We start from the raw sequence: 18,148 nt of genomic DNA on the forward strand, positions 1-18,148 counted from the left end.
GCTTATATGCTATTCACCACAGTACTCTCCCTCCAGTGAGTCGGAGGTGAGTCGAACGATATGGCTGTTGAGTGGTGATGTATTGAGATATTAGCTGTTGTCTAATGGGCCTGTACCCAGTTTGAGTAGCGAGTGTGTGAGTGAGTGGTTGCTGCGTCAAGTGAGTCTGACGACTTTTGGGTTGTTGCGGCCGTTTACAATACCATTTCATCAATTTAATTAAAAATTTGTAAGAATCTATGTTTTAGGTGCAAAATCTGCTTACTTAATTAACGTTTTTTAACTATCGAGCTCACTTATAATTGAACAGGCGGACAGACAGATTTTCTCTGAAATGATTTCGTTCACAATTTGAGGGAAATCTACACATTTAGTCGAAAGACCATACATCAAATTTTATCCGTCTACTTAAAAGCGTTTTTCATTTAGCATGTTCGCTGGCAGACAGACAGACAGACATAATGCCAAAAATATGTTTTTTTGTACTGATGGAGATCTGAAGCGTAGAGTTCCAACAAAATCCCGAGTTCAATTGTTTGGCGTTTACAATATTTCTTCTGTATATACAAGAAAGTAAAAATGTCACAACTTGAAGGTTTTACTTGTATTAAAGGTTTTTGTATCTGGAATTATATTCCTACTATCCATAGTTGTGTAATTAAAGGTAATATAAAGATAATATATTGCACCTCTGTAGTTGAAATCCTAAATGTCGTAGGTATTATCGAAACATAAAAAAATGATTGCAGATCGATATTTTTACTCTTTTTTTCTTCAAATTCAAATTCAATTCTTCTTATTCAAAAATCTTCTTTTTGTAGGAATACCTGTTAGTCAAGGTGTGGCTACTGGAATAGTTCGTGTAGCTCTCGATTTAGATGAAGCTTCTCATTTGCAGGTACGTTTAAAAAAATAACGGGAATTGTGAATGTAGTTTCAAGTTGATTGGGAATTAATTTAATATCCACAAGAACCTGATTAGCCTCGAACTGAAGGTCATAGATTCTTAGCTCAATCGGAAATCTACAATGAATATTTGTCATAATGCACATTAAATATGAATTTGCATAATGGCATGACGTACGTTAATTACGTTACATTACGTATAATTACTTATATTAACATAGTGTGAAAATTTAGAGAAACTTTAAAAAGTTAACATGGTTTTACTTGTCGGGTTTATTTAGTAATTTTGATTAAAAATTTGATTTTAAACTTTTTCTTATTAGAAATGGATCTTATTAATTAAGTAAAAATCAAGTGAAGACTTTCTGGATGTATAACTTTAGAAGAATCCAATTCACTTATTGAAGTGAAATAAATGCTTAAGATTGTGAGCTACAAAACTGTAAAAGAAATCAAATTCAAGCATGAAAAGAAGCGAATTGCACTTTATAATGAGGTCATATTAGGGAAGCTGCTTTATCAAAGAAATATCACTGCATTTTAAAATAGTGTAAAAAGAAAATTCCAATTATTGGACAATTTTTAATAGTATGGAATCACACTCGTGAATCACATACAAACGTAAGAATAAGATGCAGTTATATTACTTAATAATGTGATGCAGCAATTAATAATTCTAATTTTGTTAAAGTCAGATGAAATGCAACATAGATATAGGATACCATGAGATAGAATATAGGTACGGATATAAGATATACGATACGAATTTTGGAAATAGGATACCAGGATACACGGCTATATGATACCGTAATGTGACTTACGACAGATAGAATACGGATATGAGATAAGAAAATTTCAATTATGGGACAATTTTTGATAGATTCAGACTCACACATTTGAATCATATCTAAATGAAATGATACAGTGTAATTTCTATACCTATTGGGCAGTGTCTAATAATTATAATGTCCTTACAGCCAGTTGAAATACAACAAAAATATAGGATACTGTGATCTAAGATATAGATAGGGGTATAGAATATATGATACGAATTTATTATATAGAAACAGTGATACTTGTGACTTACAACAGAAAAGATATGGATATAGGATAAGGAAATTCCAATTATAGAGCAATTTTTGATAGAAACGAGCTTACACAGCTGAATCACATTCAAATGCAATGAAACAATGCAATTCTATTATATATTACTTAATATGCGATGCAATGATAAATAATTTTAATTTGCTTACAGCCAGGTGAAATTCTTGTAACTTACAGCACAGATATAGGATGGTCTCCATATTTCCCTATCTTAGGAGGCATTGTCACAGAACTTGGTGGCCTTATATCACATGGTATGATTCTAATTTATCTAAGTTTGTTGTTTGAAATAAAATCTGGATATTATTCCAGATTTGCTTTTTGGTCTGAGTAATATGCTAACATTACAAATAAACATCATTATACATTATTGTCGCTAACTCTAAGCAACTATAACTAATAAGGAAGCATAGGTAAAAACTAAGCAATAATTATAACGAATAACTAAGTAATTGTAATTAACTGAACAAAATATAACTGCAAATGCAAAAAACTCCAAACCATCTCATATTTGTTGAAGGGAAAAAGAAAAAGAATGAATGGTATGCAGTAATAGCATTACTTCAACAAATACCGGATAGAACAAGCAGGAATCCTCTGCATTTCTACACGCAATGCTGATGAACATGCAGTTGAAATTTTAAATATGTTTTCTCAATAAAATATAATTAAAATAAATAAATTTTATATAATAAATGTACATAAACATTTGAAAATTTCAACATTGGGAAAAATAAGAATACAAATATAATTAATAACGGCAATTTTGGAATATTTATATTTTGAATTAGGCTTTGAAATCAATATTTGAAGAAATAATATTAATTAAATGTTATATGGCATTTGTGATTGAGGTATTGCTGTAACATGGTATTTGATGATACAACATGTGGTGAGAGGCCATGGCATATTGCATGGTTTTAGATAGGACAGAAAAAATATTGCATATATGTTGCATTTACTTAACAATGATTACTTTTCCCCATAAAATGTGTTATGTAAAAACAAAGGTTTATATATCTTGGAATAAAAAAGAATCAAACCGATAATCAGGAGCAGGAATTTTTCCATTCAATTCTGATATCTATTGTTTTCTTTCCTAAAGTAGTAAATTATATTAAAATTTAAAAAAATGGTTTAATTATTTCTTTAATATATTTTGATAATGTGTAAAAAAATATTTTTAGGTCTGCTTTGATTTCCATTCATTATTTTTAAAATTATTTTAGGTGCGGTAGTATGTAGGGAATATGGTTTGCCATGCGTTGCGGGATTGCATGGAGCAACACGACAATTTAAAACAGGTAATAAATTCTTAATTTTGGGTGTATAAAATTTTATTAAACAAAATTATTATGAAATTTAGGAATTAAAAGTTATTATGCTTCTTATGCTGGTTTTTGTATCAGAGCATATTTTCAATATGCAAGGAGTGTAAAATTTACATATATAAGTGTCGCCAAAAATAGATAGCATAATAACATGATTTCAGTAGTGTATTTTATGAGGAATATTATATATCAATATCCAAGCGAAAGGACTCAACAACTTACTATTTGTGAACTACTTCTAATTCATAAATTATTCGTGGGTGCATTTTTTTAAAAAAATATTGCAAATAACAAATTAAACATGTATTCGAAAATCAAAATGAATTTTAAAAAATCAGTGCATGTTTCGTGATTACATTGACTTCTATAAATTAAACAAAAATCATAAAGATAACGGAAATTCAGAAGACTCGATTTTGAATGAAAGAAGTGGACATTTTTCCTGAAGCTTAGTGTGAAAATAAATTAACATGCATAATTTATTTGTTAGTAGATATAACTAATTTATTAATAGACATAACTAATGTATTAATACACATAACTAATGTATTAATAGACATAATTAATGTATTAATAGACATAATTAATGTATTAATAGATATAATTAATTTGTTAATAGACATAACTAATTTATTAATAGACATAACTAATTTATTAATTGACATAATTAATTTCTTAATAGACATAATTATTCTTCTTCGACATAAATTGTACTTGTACATAGAACAAATGAATTGAATCAATACTCTTGATGCTGAAAATATGTATATGTATAATCACTACTAGCAACAATACAACATACATAAATCAATATAATATCCGGTCTCTTACGTCATTACGGTAGGAAAACCAATGATGGTTTAAAACTACTTTCAAAGCCACTTGATCCTGAAGAGGAGAACATTTAAAGCAAAACAAAACTAAGTTGATAGTTCGATGGAAATTAAATTAAGTTTTAACTAGGCTAAGATAAATAATCCTAAATGTAACTTTAAAAACGTATCTATTTAGTACTTTATATATTTTAGTAAAATAAATTTTTAACCTCCAAGATCTGATATTTGATCTGAAAGAACTTAATAGTTACGAAGAAAATTTATATTATATAGACGATATAACTTTATTCATAAACTATTTATTCATATTCAGAATTTGCGTTTTCATTGCAGACGGAGGGAACACATTCATCTTGCATTAAAGATATTTTATTGGCATCTATCTTATTACTTTCATTTAAACCGTATACTTTTATGACATGCTCTATTTATTTTTCTAGATCAACCTGTTATTTTATTCATTCTTTTACTAAATACGAACAATTAGAGTCGACATTCCTAATATTAGATTAAACTTTCTTCCATGACTTACTAATTAAAAATATTTTTTCGAAGGTGACTATGTTCTATTGGATGGGAGTAAAGGATTTATACAAAGGATGCCTACGACAGAAGTTTCATGAAAATTCTTTTATTAAGCTCCATATTCCAAAATTTTCTACTTGGGATGCAATTTATGTATATATTTTTAATATATCTCTAAATACTGCATAATTATCATGTACTTTTTGTATTAATATAATGTTTATTTTGTAATGAAAAAATAGTGTTTAGCCAATAAAATACTGGTATTTAATTTTATATAAATGTTCTTTTTTATGTTATCGCAGTATAGTCAAGAAAAGGATATCTTCCACAAGAGCTTTAAAATTGAAGTTAGCTATCGAATGCTCAGAAAAATTTTAAAACTTTTTTTGTTATGAGAGTTGATGAATCAGTCTTTAAACGATTTTTATTATTTAAAAACTCATACTTTCTCTGCAAACTCAACTTTTATAAATATACTAATTAATATACCTAGGATTAAAATCATTCAAAAAGACAAAAAGTATTAAAAAAATTCTAAAATTTAATTCTAAAAAAAAATTTTAAAATTCGGATTTCTTTGGGGTGGAATTCAATAACCATTACAACTACTTGTCAGTCTAATTAGAAAACAACAAATGTGATAGATTTGTCTGGATACCGCATATATATCAAATCACTACCTTTTATACACGCATACACACAGACATTTATGTATATATATATATATATATATATATATATATATATATATATATATATATATATATATATATATATATATATATATATATATATATATATATATATATATATATATATATATATATATATATATATATATATATAATATAATTCCAGGTTTAATCTAATCTAATATATATATATATATATATATATATTAGATTAGATTAGATTAAACCTGGAATTATATTGTATGTATGTATGTATTGACAAAAACAAAAATATATTTTATGTTACGTATTAACTAACTCAATAGATGGCGCTGAGACCCTCCAATTATTTATTACATTGAATGACGAAAGCAGAAACAAAATGAAGTGGGAAGCAAGACAAAACACAATAGGACATTTTTGTAAAAATAATTTTTTCCCCCTGCTAATGTTATGTTCTCTCTTTTTTGTTTTAATAATTGGTTGTGAGAGTTCTTGTATAGTTTGTATTATGTTATTGTATTTTTCGCTTAAAAGTGGAAGATTGTATCATTTGTGACTTATTGTGTTATGTTTGTATAAAATGGTGTATCTCTTAGGCCTTAATTTCAGGGGATTTTCGGGTCACGAGGGGTCAATATTGTTGGACTAGAAGTCTGACCCCTTACAGAAAAAATCCCTTTTTTTGAATACTTGCCTGAAGTTGACTCTTGAGAAAGTCTCCAGGCCGGATTCTTTTTATTTTTATTTCGGCTTAATTTTGTTTCTATTTCTTCTTTTTACTTTATTAACTTGATATTTATTACTAATTAGGTTAGGTTCATCTGTGTTTTAGTAGCAGCTGTATTAGCGCTCTCTAAATACAATGGTGCTTTTTTAGTTTGATTCAAAAATAATTTAATTTTAGATTTTTTAGGCAATAGATTTTAATTTGGAATTTCATAATGCTTATATTTTTGATTATATATATATATATATATATATATATATATTGGCGAAATAAAGAAGTTTAAAAAAACTAAAATAATAAATTATATTTAACAAAACGTCTAATTAGGAATATGTTTGCTATAATATAATAAAAACAGAGGAAATAGTGAACTGGCAAAGAATATTTACGATTAAAAATTTGAATTTTCCTTGACTTGTAAAAGAGTTTATAGTGAAAGAGTCCCTCAATAACCTCAGATCCCTTTCGCCTCGAATGAGTTTTTCAGATTTGCTTTATTATTATTATTTTTATTTTCTTCGTAATTTAAATTTCACTTCTTCGTTGTTGGAAGACACTCTATGGCACTATCGGAAAATATAGTTTTCTGTTTTAAGATGAATCCTTTTTCCAGCCACGGATATTTCATAATTTTAATCGCAAATATTTCCACCAGTTTTACAGATAATATATGGTACATTTTTTTTTCTAACTGAACTTTTTGATCGATATCTTTTAGGTTTTGAGTTTTTTTGTGACTTTTATATTTAGCCACTTCGGGCACTGTACCTTATCTCAATATACTCAGCATAGTCATTTTACGATTAGTTCACATTACTTCTCTCTATATACATGACATTTTTTTTAATTTAAGGGAGTTGAAGAGCTTTCAGCGATCACCCCATGTGTGCTGGAGATGCTGGTTGGTACAATTTTGGGTTTTAATGTCTAAAAATGAAAAAAAAAATAATTTATCGCCTTTTCTTTCTTTAAAACTTTACGAATATTTGAAAGTTTTTCATGATAGTCCCAATATATTTGCAAAAGTTTTTATATCTATTGTAATTTAAATTTCTTTGGCCTTTATATGAAATTAATTCACATCATATTTGCAGAAAGTAGCATTTGTGTATGCGCATAAGAATATTTTAGTATATTGCAAAAAAAATTTGCCTAAATGTATAATTCAAAAAGAAAAGTATTGCGTTGTGAACATTTAAAAATATTTTGGTTAAGGCTCTATACTAAGAGGAAAAGTGCAATGAGCATGAAATCTTCACTAAGTAAAACCAAAAATAATTCATCGGAAGGAAGTTTTGGTTATATCTAAATGCGTAGGTAAACATGAATTTAGCTGAAAAATTATGTATTTTAATATTTTTTCCATTTAGCTTATGAAATACACAAGAAATCTAATAATTTGTAAATGGCATCATTATGAAGAAGTTTAACATATTGCGTAAAAAAATGTTTCTTCTAATGAATCATCGTGTGGAAAAATATGTTTCCTCGAACTTTTACAAACGAAATAATAATGAACAAGGAATAGTATTGCTTATGTCAACGCGCTTCCCTCGCAGAAAGAACATTCTGATAGTCTGAACTCGACGTAATTGACTTTCTTCTTATAAATACATTTTGTTTATTTTTTCCATTGATCTTGTAGTATGAGTTTAAATATGTATTAAGTGAGAAGAAGGCATAAACATGTTTGATAGTCAACATGCTAAAATTGAAATAAATGGAAGTGTTTAATCTTCACCGAGAGATGGCGCCCTGAATAATGTACTTGCGATGCCTGTATGTTCAAATGTGTTCTAATTTTATTCCGTTATTTAACAATGTTGTTATTTTAATCCTTTCTGCTCTTATAATAAATCGTTTGCTCTTATCATTAGTCCTTCACTTTTCTTCAGTCGAATTTCAAATCGTACTAGAAAAACGAATGTAATTAATAAAAATAAATGAAAATAATCTATCAAACTTCAGGTAAAATATCTGAATCCTCTTAGAAAAGTGAGAATAATTTTAATAGCATTTTATAAAAATCTCTATGACAATAAAAAACTATGTATAAGAATTCTTTGGAAACAAACACATGTTTGAAACTAGCAACAAAATACTTTCTTTATCTCAGTTACAATCACAAAACATTTGAAGATTCAAATTTTAAGATAGTATATTATTATCATTCTGGCTTAGGTAACCGCTGTAAAATTCCTTTTTTCCCATCTAGCAACACATAATCTCCTAAAAAAAATAAAAAAATAAAAAAATTATTAATTTATGAAATTCAACCTTTTTATCAATCAAATATGAAACGTGTTTTCTTTTGATATTTTTCTTAATCCCCCAAAGTATTATATAGAATTTTATACACGCATAGCAAATTCTACATTTTGAAAAATATGTCAGAAATTATTTTATTAAGAATACACCTTTCTAAATGTAAGAAATAAAATGTGGGAACGCGTTTTGCCACACACATAACCTGAACTTTAAAAGTGATAACTGAATCATTTAAAACTCAGCACCATCGGGGATCTGTAGAAAAGATCAGACATCTGCTACTTTGGCACGATGAGAAAATCTGAAAAGTGGAGGGTTTAACTGTTGTAATAGTCATCTCATCAAAATTCATGCCGTGAGATCTATTCAAAAACAACCCACATATTATTTTAAAATAGGAACTTAACATGTTAAGCGTCATAGCATAAAAAAGTTGCTAGTACTTTCTGAGACATGGAAAACAATTGGCTAAATATATATACACAAAAATATAAAACTATTGATATTAACAAAATAATTGTTTGACATAGATGTAAAAAATATTGTTTTTGAAATATGTCACATGATGACAACTGACAAATACATTACATGTAAGACATGCTTACTGAAAAAGTGAATCTAATCCTGGCGATGTAAGAAGGGCGAATTTTTCTAAGAAATAGAAATAAACGAAGTTGAAGAAAAGAATTTATGATTCGCATTTAACCAGCTTCTCTATAAAAATAGTTTTCACCTAAAATACTCCTCAACAGTGCATTTGAAACGCAAATGAATTAATAAATAACATAAGTATCTCTTTTTTAATCAAGACAACCGATGAAATTACGTGTTTCTTAATCTATTAGTAAGAGATTGATGAATGATTTTTATTACCTGTATGAAATTTCTTTGTCGCTCCTTGTAAACCTACAACACAAGGTAAACCGTATTCGCGACTGACGACAGCACCTAAAACATACAAATAAAATGTTTTGAGTTTAAAATATTTTATATAAGTCAGGAATATCGTTGAATGAAAAAATTAGGATCAACTATATTTTGCATAACTAATTGTCCTAACACAAGAGTATAAGAGTGTATTTATTAATCTTCTGGTTGCTTTACCACGATTTCTATGCTTTGGAAATCCATTTAATTTTTCACTCTTCCAAGATTTTTGCTGGCTAGTGTGTTTATATTTTACTATTGCAGATTTGGATTACATCATGTTTTTATGGACAGCATATAATAACAACTACCTTTGTTAAAAAAATGTACATTTGTTTACAAGTGTTTCATTTTAATGGTTATTTAAGAAATTCGACAATCATAGATACATGATTCACATTAGAGCCATTTTATACTCATTAGATCATTAAACATTATTGCTTTAAAGGATAATCATCAACGAACTTCTGAATGAATTGTTTATTTTTTCCTTCCATGTGAAAAAAAAGTATCGTAATCATAAAAAAAAATCGATATAGAAATCTTATTTATTAAATTAAATTCACACTTTATTAGAAAAGATAATTTCATAGTATTTATTTATGCTGTTTTACTTAAAGTTGAAAATTTTGCTAAAATTTCATTAAATAGGCATTTTTTTGTTGTTAAAACCGCCTAATTTAATATATATATATATATATATATATATATATATATATATATATATATATATATATATATATATATATATATATATATATATATATATATATATATATATATATATATATATATATATATATATATATTGGCATTATAGGCATTACTGTTTGGAATTATAGTGATTTTTTAAATGGGGATATTTTTAATTTGTCTCCAAATTTAGTCGGTTATCATACGTTTTTAACCAAATATAGTCGGTATGATTGTTAATAAAGCAATCTAGATACAGCTGTTTACGCAGCATGTTCTTTCCCATTTAGCCATTTCATGAAAAATGGTATCAATTGCTTTCAAATAAGCCAAATTTCATTTAATTGAAATCATATTTTCTGTGTGTTTTTTACTAGAAATTTATTGATTATTTTTTGAAAAAGAAAAATTAGTTATTAGATTTCCAGTGTAACATAAATTATAAATGGATCATTTAATTTTCAAATGACTATTTTTCGTAACATTCGAACTCATGCGGTAACATGTTTTCCTGCAAATCAAATCTGCTTCCAGATGATTAAATAAATGCCAAACAGTTTAATGAAGCATTTAAATATACAAGCAAACAAGGTCTTCCTACAAAAGTGCTTTGCTTTATTTTATGACAAAATTTAGATGATTTCGGCGCTTAAAGCGACTCATTTCATATCTCATTAAATATTTATTATAACCAATTTAAATTTTCGGAAAATTCCATGAAAATTGAATTGTTCTTGAATAATTTTGAATTCAAAATTCTAATGATTTGAACTACCTTAAAGAATATTTCTAAATATATCTATATTATCTTTTTTTTTTTTTTTTTTTTTTTGTAAAAATGGATTTTAGAATGTACTTTTTTAAGTTTGCCAAAGAATAATTCAGATCTATCACTCCTCAAAATAAAATAATAAAAAGTAAAGAAACAGAAAAATTGAAGAAAATGTTCATTGTGAAAAATAAAATTTTCAACTTGCAACGAAAACTATATCTTAATTTCTGGGTAAAACATAAAGCATATGACACACATATTGAAAATTAATATGCGCTCGAAAAAATCATTTATTTTTATTAGACATTTACGTTCTAGACTGCTTCATCAGAAAAGTGTAGATTTACAGCATGGTTTTGGAACATTTATATCTCTGAATTTCTTTCCCCCCCCCACCTTATTATATTATAAAATACTAGTGAAAAAAATTATAACATATGGATTCTGTTGTAAAAATTTTGAAATAAAAGATGTTTAATAAACAATTCTATCATGGACAAATTTTAGTTTGAAAGACTAAAATCGCTTATAAAGAATATTCTTTTCTTTTCCGAAATGAAATAAGTTTTCGAGAAGCGATTTAATAATATTTAGATTGGAACTATAATTAATTTTGCAAAATAAAAATTTAGTTTGAGATTCAGGAGAAGAGACCAGTCATTGGATAAGAATCCTCTCTCCTCATTGTTGTAATTGGATCTCCACAGATAGAAAAGAAGAGTGAATAAAAACACTCGTTTCTTTTTCAAACACTACCCAGCATGAGGCTCATATTGCTTGAAATAAGCTTTTGTCAAACAGAGAAAAATTTTAGAGATGCCATGCCCAGAATAAGTAGCCGTGCGGAGGGTTAATTAAGAAATTGTATAAAATTGTGCTTTAAGAATTAAAACATCAATAAAGGTTAAAACAATTATTTGTCAAAGAAACTTATTTTTTTAATGTATTCTTATTTTTTAATGCTTTTCTTTCTTTTTGAAAAATTATATATTTATATATACATTATAATTAAGATATAATTAAGAACTCTGACTTAACATATTTAGAATTTTCTATTGGATAGTAAAAATTTATTTTTCTACTTAATGATGCTATTTAGCATTTGCATTAGGAAATTAACTATAATTAACTGATGTTCAACCATATACAATTTTTACTCATGTGATAAAAATTATTCAAAAAATAATAAAATCCGAGAAAACGTTATTAATTACATTAATAATAAATGAATAATAACGCTCACAATAATTCAATGCATTATAATTTAAGTTTACAATACTGAAAATACCATGAGAAATGAGTCCTCCAAGCTCAGTAACTACTCCAGATACAATCGGGAAATACGGACTCCAGCCAATGTCAGTACTGTAGGTTATCAGAATTTCACCAGACTGTAAAAAAAAAAAATTATTTAGTAAAAAGAATAAAAGGAAAAACACGTTAATTAAAATTTGTGTTGACTATCTGAAAGACAATTTATCCATAATGATATATGTACTGTTGTAAAAATTGTTACTAAATTTCTGTCGGTAATGATAAGTCCTATGGCAATACGATTGCAAGCCATGAGAACAGGGCCGTAATTCTTTTTGTCAGTCTTTTGGTATATCTAACCATAAATAAGCAATTCTCCTTATATTGGGAAGAATCATTATCATATCCGACAATCTAGAATGTTCTTGCCTTTATTGTGGAATAACTATTGGAACAGCCAAATGCTAATAAATGGATAAATGATAGTATACATTCCAAGGAAACAGGCGCCACTGATTGGTTCTAACCGACTCCAGGTCCGAAGTACGATCTCCGTCAAGCAAGTCAAGTTACAGGTCTTAGAAACAAGACAATGTAAACAAGACTTAATCATTTATTTTATTATATTCTTTCTTTATTCAATCTTTTCTAATTTTTAATGCAACAAGCCTTCATCCTTTCTATCATTATATTCTTTCTTCATACTGTCTTTTGTTTTTTTAAATCTTTTTTCTTTTCTTTTTGTGCTCAAATTCAGGTGAAGTCATTAGCACGAAATTACATAAATTTTAAAGAAATATAATATCCCCAAGAACTTTCTAACGTACAAAACTTCACAGCTCTAGCATATCAGGTATAAAGTGGGATAATCGCTATATTAAAGCATGTCATATTAACATAAAACTGGACAGTTTGGGCATGTCAGCAAATTTGGACGGTTTTTAAGCTTCGAATAATTTTTGGTACTTTTAAATATTAATTGTTGAGATAAGAAATTTATAAAAGGAACCTATTCTATCACTGAATTTGCGTAAATAAAAACTATCATTTAAAAAAAAATTGAGAAAAACATCAAGAAATTTAATTTAACTTCCTTGAATTTCTAAATTTGCTTTTGCTATACTCTGAAAGAACAAGATGTCGGGCATTAACGCGCGCATTTTAAACTTTAAAATGTTGATGTAAGTAATTTATAAAAGGAACCTATTCTATCACTGAATTTGCATAGATTAAAATTACACTTTTAAAACATTTGAAAAAAACTTCAAGAAATTTAATTTAACTTCCTTGAATTCTTAAATTTGCTTTCTCTGTACGATGAAAGAACAAGATGTACAACATTAAAGCGCTCATTCATCAGGCATTAATCTGCATCCAAATTTTTTTTTAAAAAATGATCTCAAAAGTTAATTTTAGAAAGCATATAATATTAAAAAATAGTAAAGTATACCAGGAAATAAATTATTCATTAACGCTATTCGTATGTATCGGTGAAAAAATCACACGTTTTACAAATTCTATATCTGATGAGTAAATCGAAATTAGAGCTGTGCGAGACTACGTTAAGACTAATTATTATTGAAATTTCTTGCAGTCATTACTGACCTGCAAATGAGACGCTTCTTCTAAAGATATTGCTACTCTTGCATATCCCTTCGTTACACCTACACTCACTGGAGTACCTACAAAAAAAATTATGAATTATCGCTTTTAGAGAGATGGGTATGTGTGCGTACGTGCGCACTTGCATTCATGATAGTTTTACAAGCCAGATTGCGTGCAACATGGAGGAATTTGTAACACGGAGCGAAATATTTAAAATATTAAATATTAATTAGAAATTTAATTAATTAGCACTAAAGGAAGCTTTGATATTTTTCCGCCATAGCTCCCAAAAATACTACAGAATAAAGAAAATTTTTATATTACTATTGGTGATAAAGACATGAAAAAAATATTTCTTATATTTCAATGTCTAAATGGGTTTCAGTATAAAGATTGTTCTTATATTATTTCCTATGCATTTTAATATTTTTTTTTCCAATTTACGATTAAGGTTTAATTTTTAGAATCGAACTGTGGATAAAAATTCTTAACGTGCGACCATATTTAAATACAGCCGCTCTTTCTTGTGAAATAATTAGACGGATAGAGATATGTACGGAAAATTTTAAAAAATGTTCTACACAATGAACAAAATACTATAAGTATAATGCAGCATACGTTATAAAAAATATGAATTTTAAATATATTTTTATCAGTTAGCCATTAAGTCCTTGTTGCATAAAATAGTCTATTAAATTTTTTAGCAATCATTAATTCCAGTTAATCAATTGGTCACCAAAGGCAGTTAATATTGTTATAAAAACATGTTTCAGCTTGAGGGAAGAAACATTCTATATCATGACTTAACACAACTATCTTATTTTTACTAATAATCATGCAAATAATCACAAAATTTTTTATGTTTCTTAATCTTCACATAATGATGGTTTTCAGTTTTTTGGCTATTAAGTTATTCTCAAAGTTTCATGCTTTTCATCAGCGTTCTACATAATTGCTTAGATAATTTCTTGTAGTCATTTCTTCGTTTGTAATTTTTACAAACTCCCAGAAGTGTTATTCAAAATGCCTGTTTGTATAGCGGCTGTGTGTGAGTAATTGTTGAATATTTCTCATTCGGCATTTAAGAACGCTAAAATATAATTTAAACAAGTTGTAACATAACCATCTCAAACGACCTTTAGAATAATTCTTATAAAATGTTGGAAGTAACAGTTTGCCAAAATTATTACCTATTTCGTTGCCTGCTCTTTGGTAGCATTATCTTCAACAATAATAAAATAGAATGCTTTGTGGTTCTATCTGTTGATGCTTTGCATTTCAGATCGCCTGACGCAGAGTTACCAAATTTGGTACAAATATAATTTGGAAGATATAAATGTATACCCTGGGATAATTTGTTTGAATTTTAAATAAAATAAGGTAAAATATTGGTATTCATCCACAGTAACTTCCGGAAATACTATATAAGGAAACAGAATTTTAAAACATTTTAAAATTTAAAAAGTTGTCGTTTAATGGGGGCAATTCAATTGTCGTTGAAGTTTTCCTGAGCTTAAATAATTTCCTTTAATTATTTTTCGAATGATTTTCAAATTGCATTTCACTTTTAAAATATTTTTTTTTACAAATATTTACTAAGGGATTTTCTTCTATTTCTGAAAGGCTAAGGAAAAAATCTCGAATATTATTTACCTAGTTTACTTGAGAAATAAGAAGAGGGATTTCATTACTGCTTGCAATTTGAAGATACATTACTTGAATCATTTTTTTATAGATTATGTCATTTAAAATAATTCACGACATATAATTCCATTAGGATTTTTCATGCACATAATAGTAAAATTAGACTTAAAACTATTAAAATAGCAGGGTCCTCATCCTTGCCACAACTATGCTTTATTCTTGCATTTGTAAGATTATTCGAATTCAGATACCACAGAATACTGGAACACTTTCATTGCTTTTTCAAAGATGTGAAGAATTCTTTATCCTTCTCAAAAATGGCAACGAATACACATGATCTTAAGGGGTTAATATAAGAAACAAGATCCTACTTAGATGACGTCTGCTAAAAAATGGATGCTCGGACATCCTTTGAGAGTTTTCAGAAAACCTACTTGCTCCCCAAACGCATCTGGCAAGCATCTCAAATGGATAAAACAAGCAACTTGGATATTCAATCCAACACACTTAAGAAAGGGAGGAGGAATTTCACAATGATACCGATGCTTGATGTAGTTTCAGTGTACAAGAACTTGAGGCTTTCGAAATTGCTACGGCTAAAAATAATCAGAAATATGAAATAATTCGTAAGGAATCAGTGACACTAGGAAATGAAACGAGAATATTGAGTAATCCATTGCCGATTTAATAGAAATTAAACACAGCCGATATTCCCAGGAAATAGCTGATATAAAAAGAATATCTTAATATTTCGTTTTACATTCAAAAAAGCACAATAACTGAGCGCTTAAAATATTCATTGCAATATATATATGTAATGAATTTTGAATCCTGTCGACTAAATAATATGTAACATATTTTTGGTTTAAGTAGTATGCAGTTCGAAGAAGTAAAGAGACTTGGTATTTTTAATTTCGTTTTATTCTATTCCGAGTGGCTGGCATGATTTTTACAAGAAGGCGCATTGCGCCACAAAAGCAGAAGTAAGCAAGAAGGCAAAAAATGGACGAACAAATGATTACTAGTCTTATATAACATAGGATTTCTGGTCAGGTGCCAATTCAATACGCGTGATGACCTTTGACACCTTTTCAAGGGCAACCGAAGATATCACTTTCTCTTGATACGTAGTACTGATGGCGCATTATTTTTACAGAGGAATTAATTAAACCGAAATTGGAATTGGATCACGAAATAAGAGAATATTTTAGAATGAAGTTACGATGGGCTAAATTAAGATAAAATCTTGGCAATTAATTTGGATTAAATTAAGAGTTTTAAAATATCATTACATATATATAAGGTGCTGCTTTGAAAGAAATAATAATGTCTGTCTAAGAGAATTTTAATGCTTGTAATTTCCAAAGAAAACTCTATCAGTTTATAAAAATATCTTCAAACATTTTAAGTCAGAAGCAGATGAAAGATTTTCATAAAATTACCTTTCATAGTTAAATCTGCTATGAATTCATATGTATCTGCCGATTCTTCTTCGTCATTAATCTAAAATAAAAATAATAAGCTTATTTATTCTATATATATATAATTCTTCATGCATTAATTTGTGAAGAATTAACAAAGTTTATCAGGAAAAGGAAATGTAATTTACTGGTTTCGGTATTCCCTTCATTATTTCTGGAAATTTATAATTTTCAAGAGTAGGAAAGATCTTTCGCCGATGGCTTGCTCTGAAAATAACATCATATATTTGAGAATGTTACAGTTGAAGCATAACGTATTTATCGATTCTATGAAAGATACAATTTGGAGCGTACTAAGCAAAAATGAACATGCATATAGATATATAGATAACAGGTAGCACAGCATGTTCCCCAATATTGTACAATATTATATGATATTGTTACGAAATTTCCGGGTTCGTTTGGATAGTGGGAGTTATATGGTGTGGAGAACGCTCAATCAGCAGGCGGCAGTAGAAAATAAAACAACGACGTTTATTTACACGAGGACACACAGGACAGCACAAAGACGACAACTATATACAGCACAAAAGTCGATTATCTTCAGCCGAGACGTGCAGCATAAAACAGCAGCATACAAAACAGCATAAACAGCAGCATACAACAGTCTCTACTGCAGACAGTAGCGCACAGTTTAGTTCAGCACTAGCTTCACTCCGTCGCTGCTCCGCTTAACTCTGGAAGGCCAGTTCTTTAACGTCGATTCCGACTACTCTTCGACTCCACTGGTCCACGACTCAATTCACCGTCGACTCCCCGGCAGCTGCAGCTCCTTTTATAGGTCTCAGGAGGCGAGGCTAGAAGCCTCTCAACCAATCAGGAACGCACGAGGCGTAACTCGGTTCCTACTGGACGAATCGGGAAAATTCTCGATGTTTCGGGTATAATCTGTTTTGGCATGAAAGTCGCCAAGCTCTGGGATCTCCTATGGAACCCACTATGCTGGGAAGCCGCATCAAGGATTCGTAACAATATTAATCAATATTTCACAATATTATACAATACTGTAAATATTGATCAATGCCATACAATATTGTACAGTATTTGTGTGCTACTAAGGATTTGTTGAATTACACATAAGGATTATTCAATTATTTTTTAATTGAAATTCAGTCATATATTCATGATTAAATTGAGTAGGAATCTAAAATTGAAAATATTTTAATTGTTGTTAAATTTGACATACCTTGAAATTATGATGGGAGATCTGGTATTCAATAAGTCATTAATCTCATCAAGAGTCATAAAGAAAATCAATTCTTCCTCAGGTAGACGGCCTTCAGATACCATCTGTTTTCCGAGTCGTCGAACACCTTTCCGCCAGTGGTCAAACGATTTAACACTCAGAGACTATAAATGACGAAAAAAAAAAAAACATTGGTATTCATCAACTGTTTA

The 18,148-nt window shown here is 28.3% G+C and overlaps 2 protein-coding genes across 2 annotated transcripts in view; one reads left to right on the top strand and one right to left on the bottom strand.

Annotated features, from left to right (window-relative positions):
- LOC129968247 (uncharacterized) overlaps positions 1 to 4,946 on the top strand; it is a 56,415-nt gene extending 51,469 nt beyond the window's left edge. Inside the window, exons 37-40 of the mRNA XM_056082102.1 lie at positions 822 to 898; positions 2,162 to 2,264; positions 3,240 to 3,314; positions 4,733 to 4,946. Coding sequence (XP_055938077.1) covers positions 822 to 898; positions 2,162 to 2,264; positions 3,240 to 3,314; positions 4,733 to 4,800 — 323 coding nt within the window. The 3' untranslated portion in view covers positions 4,801 to 4,946. The remainder of the gene's footprint in view (positions 1 to 821; positions 899 to 2,161; positions 2,265 to 3,239; positions 3,315 to 4,732) is intronic.
- A 3,144-nt stretch (positions 4,947 to 8,090) lies between these two features.
- LOC129968149 (prodigiosin synthesizing transferase PigC-like) overlaps positions 8,091 to 18,148 on the bottom strand; it is a 55,216-nt gene continuing 45,158 nt past the window's right edge. Inside the window, exons 34-40 of the mRNA XM_056081966.1 lie at positions 17,937 to 18,100; positions 16,879 to 16,957; positions 16,712 to 16,772; positions 13,626 to 13,702; positions 12,055 to 12,157; positions 9,248 to 9,322; positions 8,091 to 8,335 (exon numbers count right to left, since the gene is read on the bottom strand). Coding sequence (XP_055937941.1) covers positions 8,274 to 8,335; positions 9,248 to 9,322; positions 12,055 to 12,157; positions 13,626 to 13,702; positions 16,712 to 16,772; positions 16,879 to 16,957; positions 17,937 to 18,100 — 621 coding nt within the window. The 3' untranslated portion in view covers positions 8,091 to 8,273. The remainder of the gene's footprint in view (positions 8,336 to 9,247; positions 9,323 to 12,054; positions 12,158 to 13,625; positions 13,703 to 16,711; positions 16,773 to 16,878; positions 16,958 to 17,936; positions 18,101 to 18,148) is intronic.

The sequence above is a fragment of the Argiope bruennichi genome, chromosome 5 (genome assembly GCF_947563725.1).
Source record: "Argiope bruennichi chromosome 5, qqArgBrue1.1, whole genome shotgun sequence".
Taxonomy (NCBI): Eukaryota; Metazoa; Arthropoda; class Arachnida; order Araneae; family Araneidae; genus Argiope; species Argiope bruennichi.